Source organism: Somniosus microcephalus, chromosome 19 (assembly GCF_052327205.1).
Source record: "Somniosus microcephalus isolate GS21.2 chromosome 19, FLI_Smic_1.0, whole genome shotgun sequence".
In the NCBI taxonomy this organism is placed as follows: domain Eukaryota; kingdom Metazoa; phylum Chordata; class Chondrichthyes; order Squaliformes; family Somniosidae; genus Somniosus; species Somniosus microcephalus.
In genome coordinates, this window is record NC_141005.1 from 37783266 (window position 1) to 37798081 (window position 14816).

At 46.1% G+C, this 14816-nt stretch overlaps 1 protein-coding gene across 2 annotated transcripts in view; it reads left to right on the forward strand.

Annotated features, from left to right (window-relative positions):
• The window catches only part of anapc7 (anaphase promoting complex subunit 7), a 51892-nt gene that overhangs the window by 18784 nt on the left and 18292 nt on the right, over positions 1–14816 (forward strand). Inside the window, exon 4 of one of the 2 annotated variants that reach the window (XM_085961590.1) lies at positions 13749–13781. The exons of the other annotated variant lie outside the window; for it this stretch is intronic. Coding sequence (XP_085817716.1) covers positions 13749–13781 — 33 coding nt within the window. The remainder of the gene's footprint in view (positions 1–13748; positions 13782–14816) is intronic. 2 annotated transcript variants of the gene reach the window in all.

A 14816-nucleotide genomic window follows, 5' to 3' on the forward strand; every position in this document is an offset into this window, starting at 1 on the left:
CGTGAGAGAGTCGGGTCATTTCTCGTCTCCCTTTCAATGGCAGAATTTGTTACTGGTAGACATTCCACTATGGTAGAGTGGAACTTCTCTACTGGGTCTACTGTAGGTGCCTCTTCTACCGTTGGCAACGGTAGGCGCGATAAACCGTCAGCATTCCCATGCTGTTTTGATCCTTTGTATTCTATGTTGTATTGGTGTGCCCCTAGAAAAAGAGACCACCTCTGTAGCCTTTGCGCTGTCATAATGGGAACACCTTTTTTAGGGTTGAATATGGAGATGAGGGGTTGATGGTCAGTCAACAAGGTAAATTTTTGTCTGTGTAGGTAATGGTTGAATTTCTTCACTCCCCATACCAGGCTGAGTGCTTCCCTGTCGATTTGGGCATAGTTACGCTCAGCTGAGTTTAATGAGCGTGACGCAAAAGCTATCGGCCGTTCTGAGCCATCAGGGAATTTATGGGATAATACTGCTCCTATGCCGTAAGGGGATGCATCGCACGCCAGTCTGATTGGCAGTGATGGGTTGTAATGAGCCAAAACTTCTTCAGATGTGATTAAGTCTTTGCATTTATGGAAGGCACGTTTACAGTCTTCGTTCCATTTCCAAATCACTCCTGTTACAAGGATGTCGTCTAGGTAGCATTGAGTCCCCGGAATCCCTTGCAGGACTTGCTCCATAGCTCTTTGCCAGATAGCTGGAGCTGATGCTACTCCAAAAACCAGTCGATTGTACTGGTACAGGCCTTTGTGTGTGTTTATCGTGAGATACTTTTTAGAGGCCTCCTCAGCCTCCATCTGTAGATATGCCTGTGCCAAGTCAATTTTGGTGAAACGTTTCCCTCTGGATAGTGAGGCGAAAATATCTTCTATCCTCGGAAGAGGATACTGTACTGTGTGAAGGACCGGGTTTACAGTCACCTTGAAGTCTCCACAGATGCGAATTTTTCTCTGTTCTTCAGATTTATCTTTATTCAATGCTTTTTTCATGACTGGAACGATGGGTGTTGCCCACTCACTCCAATCTATTTTGGATAATACGCCTGCTTTTTCCAAATTCTCCAGCTCTGCCTCGACTGCTGGACGTATTGCGTATGGCACCGGTCTTGCCTTAAATTTGGGAATTGCTGCATCTTCCACTTTTATTGAGGCGGTGATGCCTTTCAAGGTTCCTAGTTTCTCTTGAAACACTTCTTTGGCGTTGGCCAAGATGCCTTTTAATCATTCCGGTATGATGTCGCCATTGTTTTTTTTCTTACTGGTCACCGTCAGTGCCTGAATGGAGTGCCAGTCTAAACGTATCTTTCTGATCCATTCACGTCCCAACAACGGTGGACCACCATCTTGTAGAATGTATAAATACAACTTTTGTATTTCTTTGCCGTTGTATACAACAGGCACCGTTATTTTTCCTTTGGGGTATACTTTCTGCCCCATATATGTTTTTAAGATAATGGATGTGTCTTTTAGAGGTATATGCGAAAATAGCCTCTCGTAATCCCGTCGATTTATTACGGTTAGAGCTGATCCTGTATCTAGCTCCATTTTAACTGGGGACCCTGCTATCGTGAGGGTAACCCAAATGGTTTGGTAATCATCTTTGGAAAGTGCATTATGTAATTTGAGACAGCTTAGTCTCTTGTTTTCGAAGTCGTTATCGCTCTTCTGGTCTTCGGAGCTACTGTCCGTAATCATTTGTACCTTCCTGTACTTTATTGATTTTTTTTTTCCTGTCTGTGGATTTATTTTGTCCAGATCGGCATACCTGTGCAATGTGTCCAATCTTTCCGCATTGCCTGCATGCTTTGTCCTTGAACCAGCAGTCCCTCTGGTTATGGGTGGATCTGCCGCAGCGATAACATCTTTCGAAACCCTGTGTCACTTCATGGGTGCCGAAGTCCTGTGTCTTTTGTTGTATCTCTGCAGCTCCTCTTGCTGCTGCTTCGTATGATACAGCCATACTGAAAGCTTTGTCCAATGTTAAATCTTTTTCAGAAAGCAGCCTTTTTTGTGTTCCTTCACTTAAGAGACCGCAAACGAATTTGTCTCGAAGATAATCTGATAGTCCTGCCCCGAATTGGCAGTACTTTGATAGCTTTCTTAATTCGGTTAGGTAATCAGCGTTACTTTCATTCTTGTGTTGATTTCTCTTGAAGAACTTGAATCGTTCCGCTATCAGCAGCGGTGTTGGGTTTAAGTGCTCCTGCAGGGTATCAACAATTTCTTTAAAATTCTTGTCCTTTGGTTTGGCTGGAGTGATTAAATTTCGTAACAGCCCGTATGCCTTTGCGCCCATTAAGTTCAGAAGTACTGAAGCTTTTTTCATCTTCTATTCCATTTGCAGTGCAATATACCTCTACTCTTTCCACGTATGTGGTCCAATCCTCTATTTCGCTATCAAAAGCATCAATATTGCCAGACTTAGGCATTTCAGAAAAGATATGGCGCTTCCCGCGCTTTCCCACCGCTGCTGCCGATGACAACGCTGTTTACTGCGGTTTCCGTTCTTTTTTTTAAAATTTATTTACTGTCGGAGACTCGTTCCCGCCGGAGTTTCTCTCCAGGTCTGAACGCTGACCTGCTTGCCGCGCCGGCCGTCTCCCGAGTGCTCCCTCCCAGTCCGTTATTGCTTGCCTCCGATTTCGCTGCCTGTCTCAGCTGTAGAGCCAGCCTGACGCCCAGGAAGGATTAGCGCAGTACCTGCCACCAGCTTGGGCAGCTGGTGAAAACACAGCTTCTCTCCCTTCCTTGAGTCTTCTGGACGCCCGAGGAATCGATGTCCTTGAGGTGCTGCCGAATTGCAGGTAAGTCCGTTTCCACTTCGTTGCCACTGTAGTGTCCGTGTGTTGATAAAGACACTGAAGACAGGAGTTGGTTCATAGGTATTTACTAAGCAAAGTCTGGGGGGCGGGGTTCTAACTGATATACACAATATACAGGCTTATATAGCCCGAGTGGCAATTACCGGCATTACAGCACACCTGGGGCTCTTAAAGGCACATACACTACAATTGAGACTTTTAAATTTGAGGCATTGGAGGTCTGGCAGCTAGTGGTGTTCAACAAGCACAAGGGGGATTGGGACTTGGTGCGGGATAGTATATTGGCAGCAGAGTTTATGGAGGGTGGAGATTGGAGGCTGACGAGGACAGTTGGAATAGATGAGTCTAGAGGTGACAAAGGCATAGTTGATGGTTTCTGTGGCAAATGAGCAAATCTAGGGGCAGAGGTGGGCAAGGTGACTATGATGGAAGTAGGTGGTTTTTGTGATTGAGTGGATATGGGGCCAGGAGCTCAGCTTGGGGTCAGATGGGACACACCATTCCACACAGTCTGGTTCATCTTTTAGAATCTGGCAGGAAGCAGGGTAGAATCAGTGGCAAGGGTACAGTGTTTGTGATGGGAGCCAAAGACTATGTTTAACTGATGGAAATTGTAGCTCATTCAAGATTGGACAACAGAGATGGGTGGGGGGGTGAGAGGTTGCTGGTACCCAGAGAGGTGGTAGAGTTTGGTGTCATCAGCATACATGTAGAAGCTGACTCTGTCATATGCTGTCATCAAGGGGCAGCATGTGGATGAGGATGAGGAGAGGGCCAAGGATAGATCCTTGGGAGACTTTGGAGGTAATGGTGTAGGAACAGGCAGACGAACCATTTCTGGAGATGCTCTGGATACAATTGGATAGGTAAGAGTGGATCCAAGCAAGGGCAGGCTCACGGAGCTGGACAATGAAGGAGAGGCATTGGAGGAGGAGGAGGATTTGGTCAACTGTATCAAATGCTGCAGAAAGGATAAGGATGGATAATGCACTACGGTCATAGTCAGAGAATGTCATTTGTGACTTTGGTTAGGGCTGTTTAAGTGCTGTGGTAGGGCCGGGAACCTGATTGGAGAGATTCAAACATGGAGTTGTGGGAAAGATGTGTACAGATTTGGAAGCCAAAAACACATTCAAGAACTTTGGAAAGGAGAGGAAGATTGGTGATGGGGTGTTAGTCTCAAGGACAGAAAAGTCGAAGGGGTGATGAAGGTTGTTTTGAAAGGGTGGGGTGCAGTACCTGAGGAGAGGGAATCATTTACAATGTCAGCTAGCATAGGGGCAAGGAAGGCAAGTTGAGTGGTTAGCAATTTAATGGGAATGGGGACAAAGGAGCAGGAGGTGGGTCTCATGGACAAGATGAGCTCACAGCGAGCATTAAGGGAGATGGAGAATCTAGAGAAAGAAACTGGTTGACAGCTATGACTGGGACCTGGGGGGCGGTTTAGCTTGGGCAATGGGAAGTGGTGGAAGCAGCAGAGGCAGCTGCAGAGATGGTTTCAATCTTAGTGACGAGGAACTCCATGAGCTCCATGCACTTGGTGTTGGAGACACTTGTCAGGTGCTAGCTGGTTCTGCTTGAACTGTACCTCCTGGGTGATAAAATGTGGTCTTGATGGTCATGAGAAAATCAATCCTTCTAATTTTGCAGCTGAGGAAGGATGTACAGTGAGTGGCAAGTGGACTACAAGGGAAGAAAATGGAAAAGAAAAAAAAGTGGCCGGTTAATACAGCTACAGTGTGGGCCTCATGTCCTAGCATCAGGTTTCCATTAGATTGTGAGAGCTGCCTCATCCAAATAACTTATTGAAAATAATAAAACCCAACCATAAAAGTAAGAAAAACTGAAAATAATGTCAAATCAATAATTGTTTTGTTTTAAATGCTTAAAAGCACTATATTGGTGGCATTGCCAATGTCCGATAGTGTATCTGTACTAGATAGAGCATCGTTTTGCTTGGTTGAAGCTGACAATTGCTGTGGATCCAATGCATCAAATTGCTTTCTTCATACTGGGCAACACTTTTGAAATAAGAAAAGCATTGGCAGGGAGGTAGCATGTTGTGCAGCAGGTTGAACCCTTATGAGGTGGTAATGTATAAGTGCTTGCCCACAATTCTACACGTGAGCTCCCAGTTTCAACTAAGCTGCTGTTGGGAGGGCAAGATGGAGGTTTGGTGTTTCTCCAAGAGGGGAAATTGGAGGGAGTCATTATAGGTCACTCGGTTGCCTTCCATTGTCTGATTTCAGAACACTGGTACCAACCTGTTGACTTGTTGTCAGGGGCAGCTCATGGTGTGAGGAGAGCAAAGCATTTTTAAAACCATTAAGGGTGACTGAGCTTCATTTGAGGATTGTGACTTTATTTGTAAGATAGCTCCAACTTCCTGGCAGAAATTTCAGTAGCTCATCATTATGTAGTTATTTTGAGTCTCTTGGTATTCAGTAAGCAGTAAACTTAATATTGTTTACTGACTGTTAATACCCAACATTCCAATGCTATTCCATATTTGCAGTCACCCTCTAGTATGGCTTATAGGGGAGCATTTGCAGAGACTGGAGATTTTTGCTACATTCTGAGTTTAGATCGTAAGTATATGGACCACAAGGCTATGTAGCATAAAGGACAATTTCCACTCTTCTCCCAACCTCCCACTCTCCTGGTACCTTGCTGGGGAGTTCAGCTCCATGGGCAGCAGTAGCCCAAGTGCCTTTTGTTCCTTATGTCAGTCTAGATAGCAAATGTCAGCATGCCATTTGACAGCAGGCTGCATCATAGTTGAGGCGTATCTTCTCACCTGACATCCAAACATGCATTTCCAGCAGAGATTACTGGATAGTCAGGAGCAGGAATCCTGACTCTCTTCACCTTTCCTTCCCTCCGAGCCCCTGCCCCCACCACCCCCCCCCCCCCCCCCCCAAATTCTCTGCCCAGTTCAGGGGTACCTCCTGGAGTCCCTCAAGGATCTATCTATGGACCCCTCCTATTTCTCATCTACATGCTGCCCCTCGGCGACATCATCTGAAAACATGTCAAATTCCACACATGCTGACAACATCCAGCTCTACCTCACCACCACCACCACCTTTTCGTCCCTCGACTGTCCCTGATTTGTCACACTGCATGTTCGACATCCAGTACTGGTTGAGCAGAAAGTTCCTCCAACTAAATATTGGGAGGACCAAATCCATTGTGTTTGGTCTCTCCTTGGTGTCATATTTGACCTTGAGATGAGCATCCAACCACATCACCAGGACCACCTACTTTCACCCCTGTAACATCACCCATCTCTGCCCCTGCCTCAGCTCGTCAGCTACTGAAGTCCTCATCCATGCCTTCTGTTGGATCCGTGGTTCAGTGGATATGCTATTATTAAATAATCACACGGATGCTGTACATTAACAAATAACAGGTCTTTACTGGAGGAGGGTAGTCTCTAGACTGGGGGGTACAGAGGCATGCGCAAAGCTTGTATACCGGTGTGGTCACTACCGGTACTACAGTATACAGGAGCTGTAAAAGTAGTTCTGACTTAAAGGCACATACACTACAATTCCTCCCCTTTTAGATTAGTAATACCCCTAATATTCAAATAACAATTAACATTTCAACATGTACATTAAACAACAAAAGTCCATTTATAGATTCAGTCTTTGGGGCGGCTTCCTGACCCTTTCGGGATAGTGCCTTTCCAGAGGTTCTTGTTCTTGGTGCAGAGGCGATTCTGACCCCTTTTCGTCGGGTAGTTCATCGGGTTCCACTGCTACTGGGTCTGAAGTAGATGCTACCGGTATGTCGGGTTCATCCCCAGGTACTCGAGACATGGGGTTGACGCGTTCCTGTGACGCTAAGATCTGATCGACGTGGCGTCTCTCAATGTTCTCCCCGACATCCACTGTGTACATTAATGGCCCCTGCCTTGTACATATCGTTCCGGGTTGCCACTTCTCTGTTTGATAGTCACGGGCCAAGACTGGTTGCCCTACATTGAAGCTCCTTGTCGGCTTCTCATTGATGTGCTGGAATTGTTTGTCCTCAACATTTCTTCGCACATTTGGTCTGAGCAAGTCCAGACGAGATCTCAACCTTCGGTTAAAGAGCATCATGGCCGGGGTCTGGTTGGTAACTGCATGTGTCGCGTTTCGGTAGGCTAATAAGAAATTGTCCATCTTATGCTGTAGTGGAATTTCATCGTCGCACATGGCCTTTATCGCCTTCTTAAAGGTTTGTACGAACCTCTCAGCCAATCCATTTGTGGCTGGATGATACGGGGCGGATGTGTAATGCCTTACCCCATTCCTTTTCATGAATTTTTGGAACTCGTCGGACACAAACTGTGGTCCATTATCAGAGCAAATCTGCTCTGGCAAACCATTTCTGGCAAATATGGTCCGTAGGAGTGCAATTGTTTTCTCTGTAGTGGTTGAAGACATTTTTATCACCTCAGGCCACTTTGAATGAGCATCCACTGCTATTAAGAACATTGAGTCCATGAATGGACCAGCGAAATCAATATGCACCCATTGCCATGGAGAGGAGGGCCACTCCCATGGGTGTAGAGGGGCATGTGGTGGTGCATTTTGGACCTTCTGGCATCCTAAGCAGCTCTTAGTTAGGTCTTCGATTTGTTGATCGATTCCCGGCCACCACACATAAGCCCTAGCAAGGCTTTTCATTTTCACTCCCCCCAGATGACCTTCATGTAGCTCATTTAGCACTCTCTCCCTTAACTTGGGTGGAATCACCACTCTGGATCCACACATCACTGTCCCCTGGCATACTGACAGCTGTTCTCTTCTGGATGAGAATGCTGGCAACAGTGAGTCGCCATGTGTTGGCCATCCCCTCACCATCAATTCATATACCCGTGACAGCGTCTGATCATTGCGGGTCTCCTCTATATCCGCGTTTGTTACTGGCAATCGTTCAATTATTGACGAATAAAATATCTCGATAGGGTCCACTGCTGGTGCTTCCTCCACAGTAGGGAGTGGCAGGCGCGATAGCCCATCAGCGTTCCCATGCTGTTTCGTGCCTTTATATTCTATTTCATATTGATTCGCCCCTAGAAACAGGGACCATCTTTGTAACTGCTGTGCAGTCATCACTGGAATGCCCTTCTTAGGATTAAAGATGGAGACAAGTGGTTGGTGGTCAGTCAGCAAGGTGAACTTCTGCCCATGCAGATAGTGGTTGAATTTTTTTACTCCCCATACTAGGCTGAGGGCCTCCCTGTCAATCTGGGCGTAGTTGCGCTCGGCTGAGGTTAGTGACCGAGACGCAAAGGCTACTGGCCTCTCCAACCCGTCTGGGAATTTGTGCGACAGCACCGCTCCAATGCCGTAGGGTGATGCATCACATGCCAAACGAATTGGTAGTGCTGGGTTGAAATGGGCCAACGCCTCTTTTGATGTGATCAATTCTTTACACTTCTGGAAAGCTCGTCTACGTTCATCATCCCACTTCCATGGTACCTCTGTTTGCAGTAGGGTGTTCAGCGGATGTAATACCGTAAACAAATTTGGTAAGAACTTGTGGTAGTAGTTTACCAGCCCGAGGAACGACCTCAGTTGTGACACATTTTCCGGTGCTGGAGCCTTGACTACTGCCTCAATCTTGTCAGGGGACTTATGTAACCCCTCTTCATCGATGACGTGGCCACAATACGAGACCTGTTTCTGGAAAAATTCGCACTTGTGGCGATTAGCTCGTAGCCCATACTCCTTTAATCTGGTGAGCACCTTCTCCAAGTTGGCGAGGCGATCACCATAATTTTCGCCCGTGACCAAGATGTCGTCCAAATAACACTGGGTCCCTGGAATCCCTTGCAGGACCTGATCCATCGCCCTTTGCCAGATAGCCGGAGCCGAGGCTACTCCAAACACCAGCCGGTTGTATTGATAGAGACCTTTGAGTGTTGATCGTAAGGTAATGTTTCGAAGCTTCTTCTACCTTCATTTGCAAGTACGCCTGGGCTAGATCAATTTTGGTGAAGCGTTTACCTTCAGATAGCGAGGCGAAAATATCCTCAATTCGTGGAAGCGGATATTGCACCGTGTGAAGGACTGGGTTCACTGTCACCTTAAAATCCCCACAGATGCAGACCTTCTTTGGTTCCCCAGGCGTATTACTCAACGACCTCGTCATTACAGGAACGATGGGTGTAGCCCACTCGCTCCAGTCCACTTTGGACGGTACTCCTGAACGTTCCAACCCTTCCAGCTCTGCTTCAACAGCTGGTCTGATCGCATAAGGCACTGGTCTGGCCATCAGAAACTTTGGGCTTGCATTTTCCTCTATCTTAATCATTGCTGTTATTCCTTTTAGTGTTCCTAGTCCCTCCTGGAACACTTCTTTTGCGTCAGTTAGCATTTTTGACAGTCGTCCAGGTGTGACGTCGTCATCCTTTTTGGCCTCAACCTTTAGTGCCTGTATGGAATGCCAATCTAATTGTATCTTCCGGATCCATTCACGTCCTAGCAGTGGTGGTCCTCCATTTGGCAATACATATATATCCATTTTAGGTATTTCCTGGCCTTTATATGTCACTTTCACCCTTATTTTTCCTTTGGGGTAGATTTTTTGCCCCGTATACGTCTTCAAGACAATCTCTGTAGCTTTCAAGGGTATGTGTGAAAATAGCTGCTTGTAGTCTCTTTGATTTATGACTGTTAGAGCTGACCCTGTGTCCGATTCCATTTCCACTTGGACTCCGTCTATCTTGAGTGTAACCCAGATAGTCTGGTGATCCTCCTTTTCGGTTACCTTATGTAGTTTCAGACAACCCAGCTCCTTGCTTCCGGAGTCTGTGTCACTTTTCTGTTCGTCTGAACCACTGTCCATCACCTGGTGTACCTTTTTGTACTTCTCCTGTGGAGATTTCTTACTGTTGGTTTTCTTCCCAGACCTGCAGACTCTTGCTATGTGTCCTGCTTTCCCACACTGTCTGCACACTTGATCCTTGAACCAACAATCTTTCTGGTCATGTGTTCTGCCGCAGCGATAGCACTTCCCTGTTCCATAGGACATTTCATTGGTGCCATATTCTTGCGGTCTCCGTTGTATCTCTGCAGCGCCCCTTGTGGCTGCTTCGTGTGATACTGCCATACTGAAAGCTTTGTCCAGCGTAAGGTCCTTTTCTGATAGAAGCCGTTTCTGGGTTCCTTCACTTTGTAGCCCACACACAAACTTGTCCCTTAACGTGCCTGCTAGTCCCGCTCCAAACTGGCAGTGTTTCGATAGCTTGCGCAGTTCCGTTAGGTACTCAGCATTGCTTTCGTCTTTGTGTTGGTTCCTTTTATGGAACTTAAATCGTTCTATCAGCAGCGGTGTGGGGTTTAAGTGGTCCTGTAGGATTTCTACTATGCTTTCAAAATTCTTGTTTACCGGCTTCTCTGGGGTTATTAGATTTCGCAGTAACCCATAAGTTTTTGCACCCATGGAATTTAACAGAACCAGTGCTTTATTAGCATCTGGCACTTCATTCGCCCTGCAGTACACCTCAATACGTTCCACATATGTCGCCCAATCTTCGACTTCATTGTCGAACGTAGAGATACTGCCACTCTTCGGCATCCTTGAGTGTGCGTTAACTATCACAAATGGCGCCTCCCGTGCTTCCCCCTTCTCCGCTGGCACAAAATGGCGTCTCCCGCGCTTTCCTTCCTTCCCGCGCTCGCCCTTCTTCTCCGCTGCGGCTTCTAAAAATGGCGTCTCCCGCGCTCTTCCTTCTCCGCGGCTCAATGGCGTCTCCCGCGCTCTCCCTTCTCCGCGGCTCAATGGCGCCTCCCGCGCTCTTCCTTCTTCTCAATGGCGTCTCCCCTTCGCCCCGCGGACCCTGTTCAGCCCGTGAGCACTGGCTGTGCTCTGCGCATTCTTTTTATATTTTTCGACGCCGCTCAGTCTAGAGCCCGGCTGTTTCTTACCCTCTCTCCGGTTTGTTTTATTTTCCTCGACGCCGCTCGGTGTTCAACCCCCGGCTGCGCCCTGCGCTCTTCACCTTCTGTCTTACCCCGTCGGCGCTGCTCGGCTCTCTCTCCGCCGTCGGTCGGCTCCAGCCGCCGCTGCTCGGGAAGGGTCTGCGCTGGACCTGTCGTCGGTCTCTTACTGCTCGTTGTGGCTGGGGAACCAAGCCCGGCTCTCCACAGCCTCCCCTGCGAAGTTGGATCTCTGCCTGACTGCTGGGCGGTTGCTCGTGGTCGACGCCCGTGTTCCTGGCCTCGACTCTCTTTTATGTTGCAGGTAGATTCGAATCGACACTCGTCGCCACTGTTGGATCCGTGGTTCAGTGGATATGCTATTATTAAATAATCACACGGATGCTGTACATTAACAAATAACAGGTCTTTACTGGAGGACGGCAGTCTCTAGACTGGGGGTACAGAGGCATGTGCAAAGCTTATATACCGGTGTGGTCACTGCCGGTACTACAGTATACAGGAGCTGTAAAAGTAGTTCTGACTTAAAGGCACATACACTACACCTTTGTTACCTCCTAGACTTGACTATTCCAATGCTCTCCTGGCCAGCCTCCCATACTCAACCCTCCATAAACTTGAGCTCATTCAAAACTCTTCTGTCTGTATTCTAACTCTCAACCAGTCATGTTCACCCATCACCCCTATGCTCGCTGACCTACATTGGCTCCCGGTCTAGCAACGCTTCGATTTTAAAATTCTCCTTGTTTTCAAATCCCTCTATGGCCTTGGGCCCTTGCCCCTCCCTATCTCGGTAATCTTCTCCAGCCCCACAACCCTCTGAGATCTCTGCGCTCAGCTAATTCTGGCGTCTTGCGCATGCCCGATTTTAATTGGTCCATCATTGGCGGCCGTGTCTTTAGCTGCCAAAGCCCTAAGCTCTGGAATTCCCTCCCTATACTTCTCCACCTCTCTACCAATGTTCCCTGTTTATAAAAAAAAAAAAAAAAAAAATTAAACATTTTTTTTGGGTGTGTGGCCCCTTTCAGGGGCTGCGCAACCCATTCACAGTTTCGTGCATGTGCAGACTTTAACATTGAAGAAGCTGGTCCCAGTCTGCACGGGACCGGCAGAGAGCCGTGCAGCTTAAGGGAATGTTGCTGTCTACCTTTCTCTCCTTTTAACTGCACCTTAAACCTATCTCTTTGACCATCTGTCCTAATATCTCCTTTTGTGGCTCAGTGTCAAATTTTGTTTAACACTCCTGTGAAGGGCCTTGGGATGTTTTACTTTGTTAAAGGCGCTATGTAAATGCAAGTAGTAGTTGTTGTGCTGAGGCCAATTGTAATGTCCCTACAACTTCTCCAGCTAAGATAGGCTAATTCATCATAGACCAGGAATCTAATCTGGAACCTTGTTCATCTGCTTGGCTCAGCTCCTCATTGCTTTAACCAGCTGACCAATCGAGCCACCCAAGCTATCCTGTTTTAATTGATAAAAATCTCATACGATTGTTTTCTAAGATTCTTGGAAGGCCGCCTTATTCATTAACAGCTTTATAGTTTAGTGCATCTTTTTATTTGCATTATCTTGTCAGAATTGGACATTAATTACTGCTCTGAGAATTCAGTTGATCGAGCCAGTAGCTTTGGATTCTTAATGAAAATTTAATATCAATTTTCTGAAACCATAAATCTACGTATCTCATTCATACACTTGAAGGTTTATGTTTCACATTGCTGATCTAGAGGATTCTGAGAATTCTTACTTCTATTTAGTAGACTACATGTGGCCTTTTTTATGAACCATTGTAAGTAATATTGATGAGGGGAAAACTACAGAAACAAACTTTTTTAAAAGTATGCATGTTTTGACAGCTTTGGAAGAAAAATAATCTTCCTTGTTAGGTTACATCACAATAAACCCTAACCAATGCATTGAGAAGTGCTTCTCTTTAATCTAGGATGTGCTCGAGTGGGCTAGGATGTTTTGATCTCTTCCTCCTTGCTGGCTGAAATCTGTAAATGGTGTGGGGATCTGCAGGTGCAAAACCACATTCTGTTCCATGGTACAGTCCAGTTTAAAAAAATGTTTTCGATGTGGGTAAATCTGCATTTATTCTCATCCCTAGTTACCCTGACGTGATCATGGACTGCCTCCTCAGATGGCTTTGAGTCAATCACGTAGTGAGAGACTAGTCCCACGCAGGCCAGACCAGTAGGAGTGGTAACATGCGTGTCACTTATAGTGTATTAATTTTAAGGAGAGTTTCCATAAATGTATATGGATGCCCACTTGCTTTGAGTCCTTGTGCTATTCAGTAATGTGAGAAAACCCTCTTCATTCTTTTGTTTCCCCCCCCCCCCCCACTCATTGTTCTGCCCATCTCTCTTGTTGATTCATTTTTCTAGCAGCCCTCCAGTACCTCGTCCAAGTGACCATTCTTTATTTGTGAGTCTAGGCTGCAAGTATCAATTTTACTGCAGGGTATTGCAGCCAAACTTGATTTTGTTCTACCCTGACGTTGATGTACACAAACTTTCCACCAGGGGTCACTGGATAGCTATCAGGAGTGGGAGCCCTGCTGAATAGTTTTGTTTTTTTCTTCTTAGCTCAGATGTGTTGAGGCTAATTGCAACACCTCAGTTGTTAGCCTGGCTGAGATTGGGTAACCTAACCTGAGACTTTGCAGTCTGTATAGTTTAGTGATACACCACATGGTGCCTTTACCCACTAAAGCAGCAAGGGAGTTGAATCACTGTTAAGTAGAACTATTTCATCCAGATCACTGCTTTTGAAGTGGGGTGAAATACTTGGATACAGTTGGACAGGCAAAGGAAATAGTAGTTATAATTAATTTTATGATGAAGTGCAGAACATTTTGGTAGAATTGTTATTTATTCATTGATATTGTTGGCAAGATTCAAAGGTGCAGTTGTCATATTTAGATTGTTGTGTGTCTTTATAAACTTCCTGCGACATATCCTAATGGGTCTGTTCTGTTTACTTTGTAGGGATGCCAACAGCGAGCCAGAAAAGTTTCAGAAGTTGGTAGCTTTTTTTTCCCAAACATTTCACTTTGACTTATTTGCACCTCAGTTCAGCAGCTTGTTTCACATTTCATTTTATATTTTCCAGCACTTCCATGAGTATGTAACTTAGTACAGTCTTTGTTTTATTAATGTATTCTTTTACATGAGTGCACACGTTAGTTTCAGTAGATGTGAAGGAATCATTTGCCTGTATAGGCTAAATCGGACTATCGTCACAAGGAGTAGCTATTCCTCTTTAAACGTCTTCACCCAATTGCCACCATGGAGTTAGTAGAGTACAAAGGTCTACCGAAGGGCATGCTGCTGCTCTACTCTAAACGAGAGATTATGTTTTGATATGTGTGCAATGTACAAATGCCTGGGTTTTCCACTTCTGCTCTGTCAACAGCTCTCAATTTTCCATTTATTCATTTTACTGGGCGGAAAGTTGCAAGCTGGCGAATGCAGAAGCGAAAATCCTTGGCCACAATATTTTATAAATATACAGCTGCAAAGTTGTCCGGATCGGCATAAGTGCAGAAAAATGTTCTGACAATGTATAAAATACTGAATGTGTAAAACATTTGTCGGTTTGAGAACTTGTATTGAATGCAGCTACAATGTTCTTACTGTTCCCAAATTGTTAATTGAGAAAATCATTGAAGAGGCAATGTATGCAGCACAATGAAGGGAAAGAGGCTTTTCTATAGCACTGTCAGGAGTGTGATGGAATACTCTCCACTTGCCTGGATGAGTGCAGCTCCAACAACACTCAAGCAGCTTGGCACCATCCAGGATAAAGTAGCCCGCTTGATTGGCACCCCATCCACCACCTTAAACATTCACTCCATCCACCACTGGCGTACTGTGGCTGCAGTAGCATCTACAAGATGCACTGCAGCAACTCGCCAAGGCATCTTCGACCGCACCTCCCAAACTCGCGACCTCTACCACCTAGAAGGACAAGGGCAGCAAGTGCATGGGAACACCACCACCTCCCAGTTCCCTTCCAAGCCACGCACCATTCTGACTTGGAAATATATATCGCCG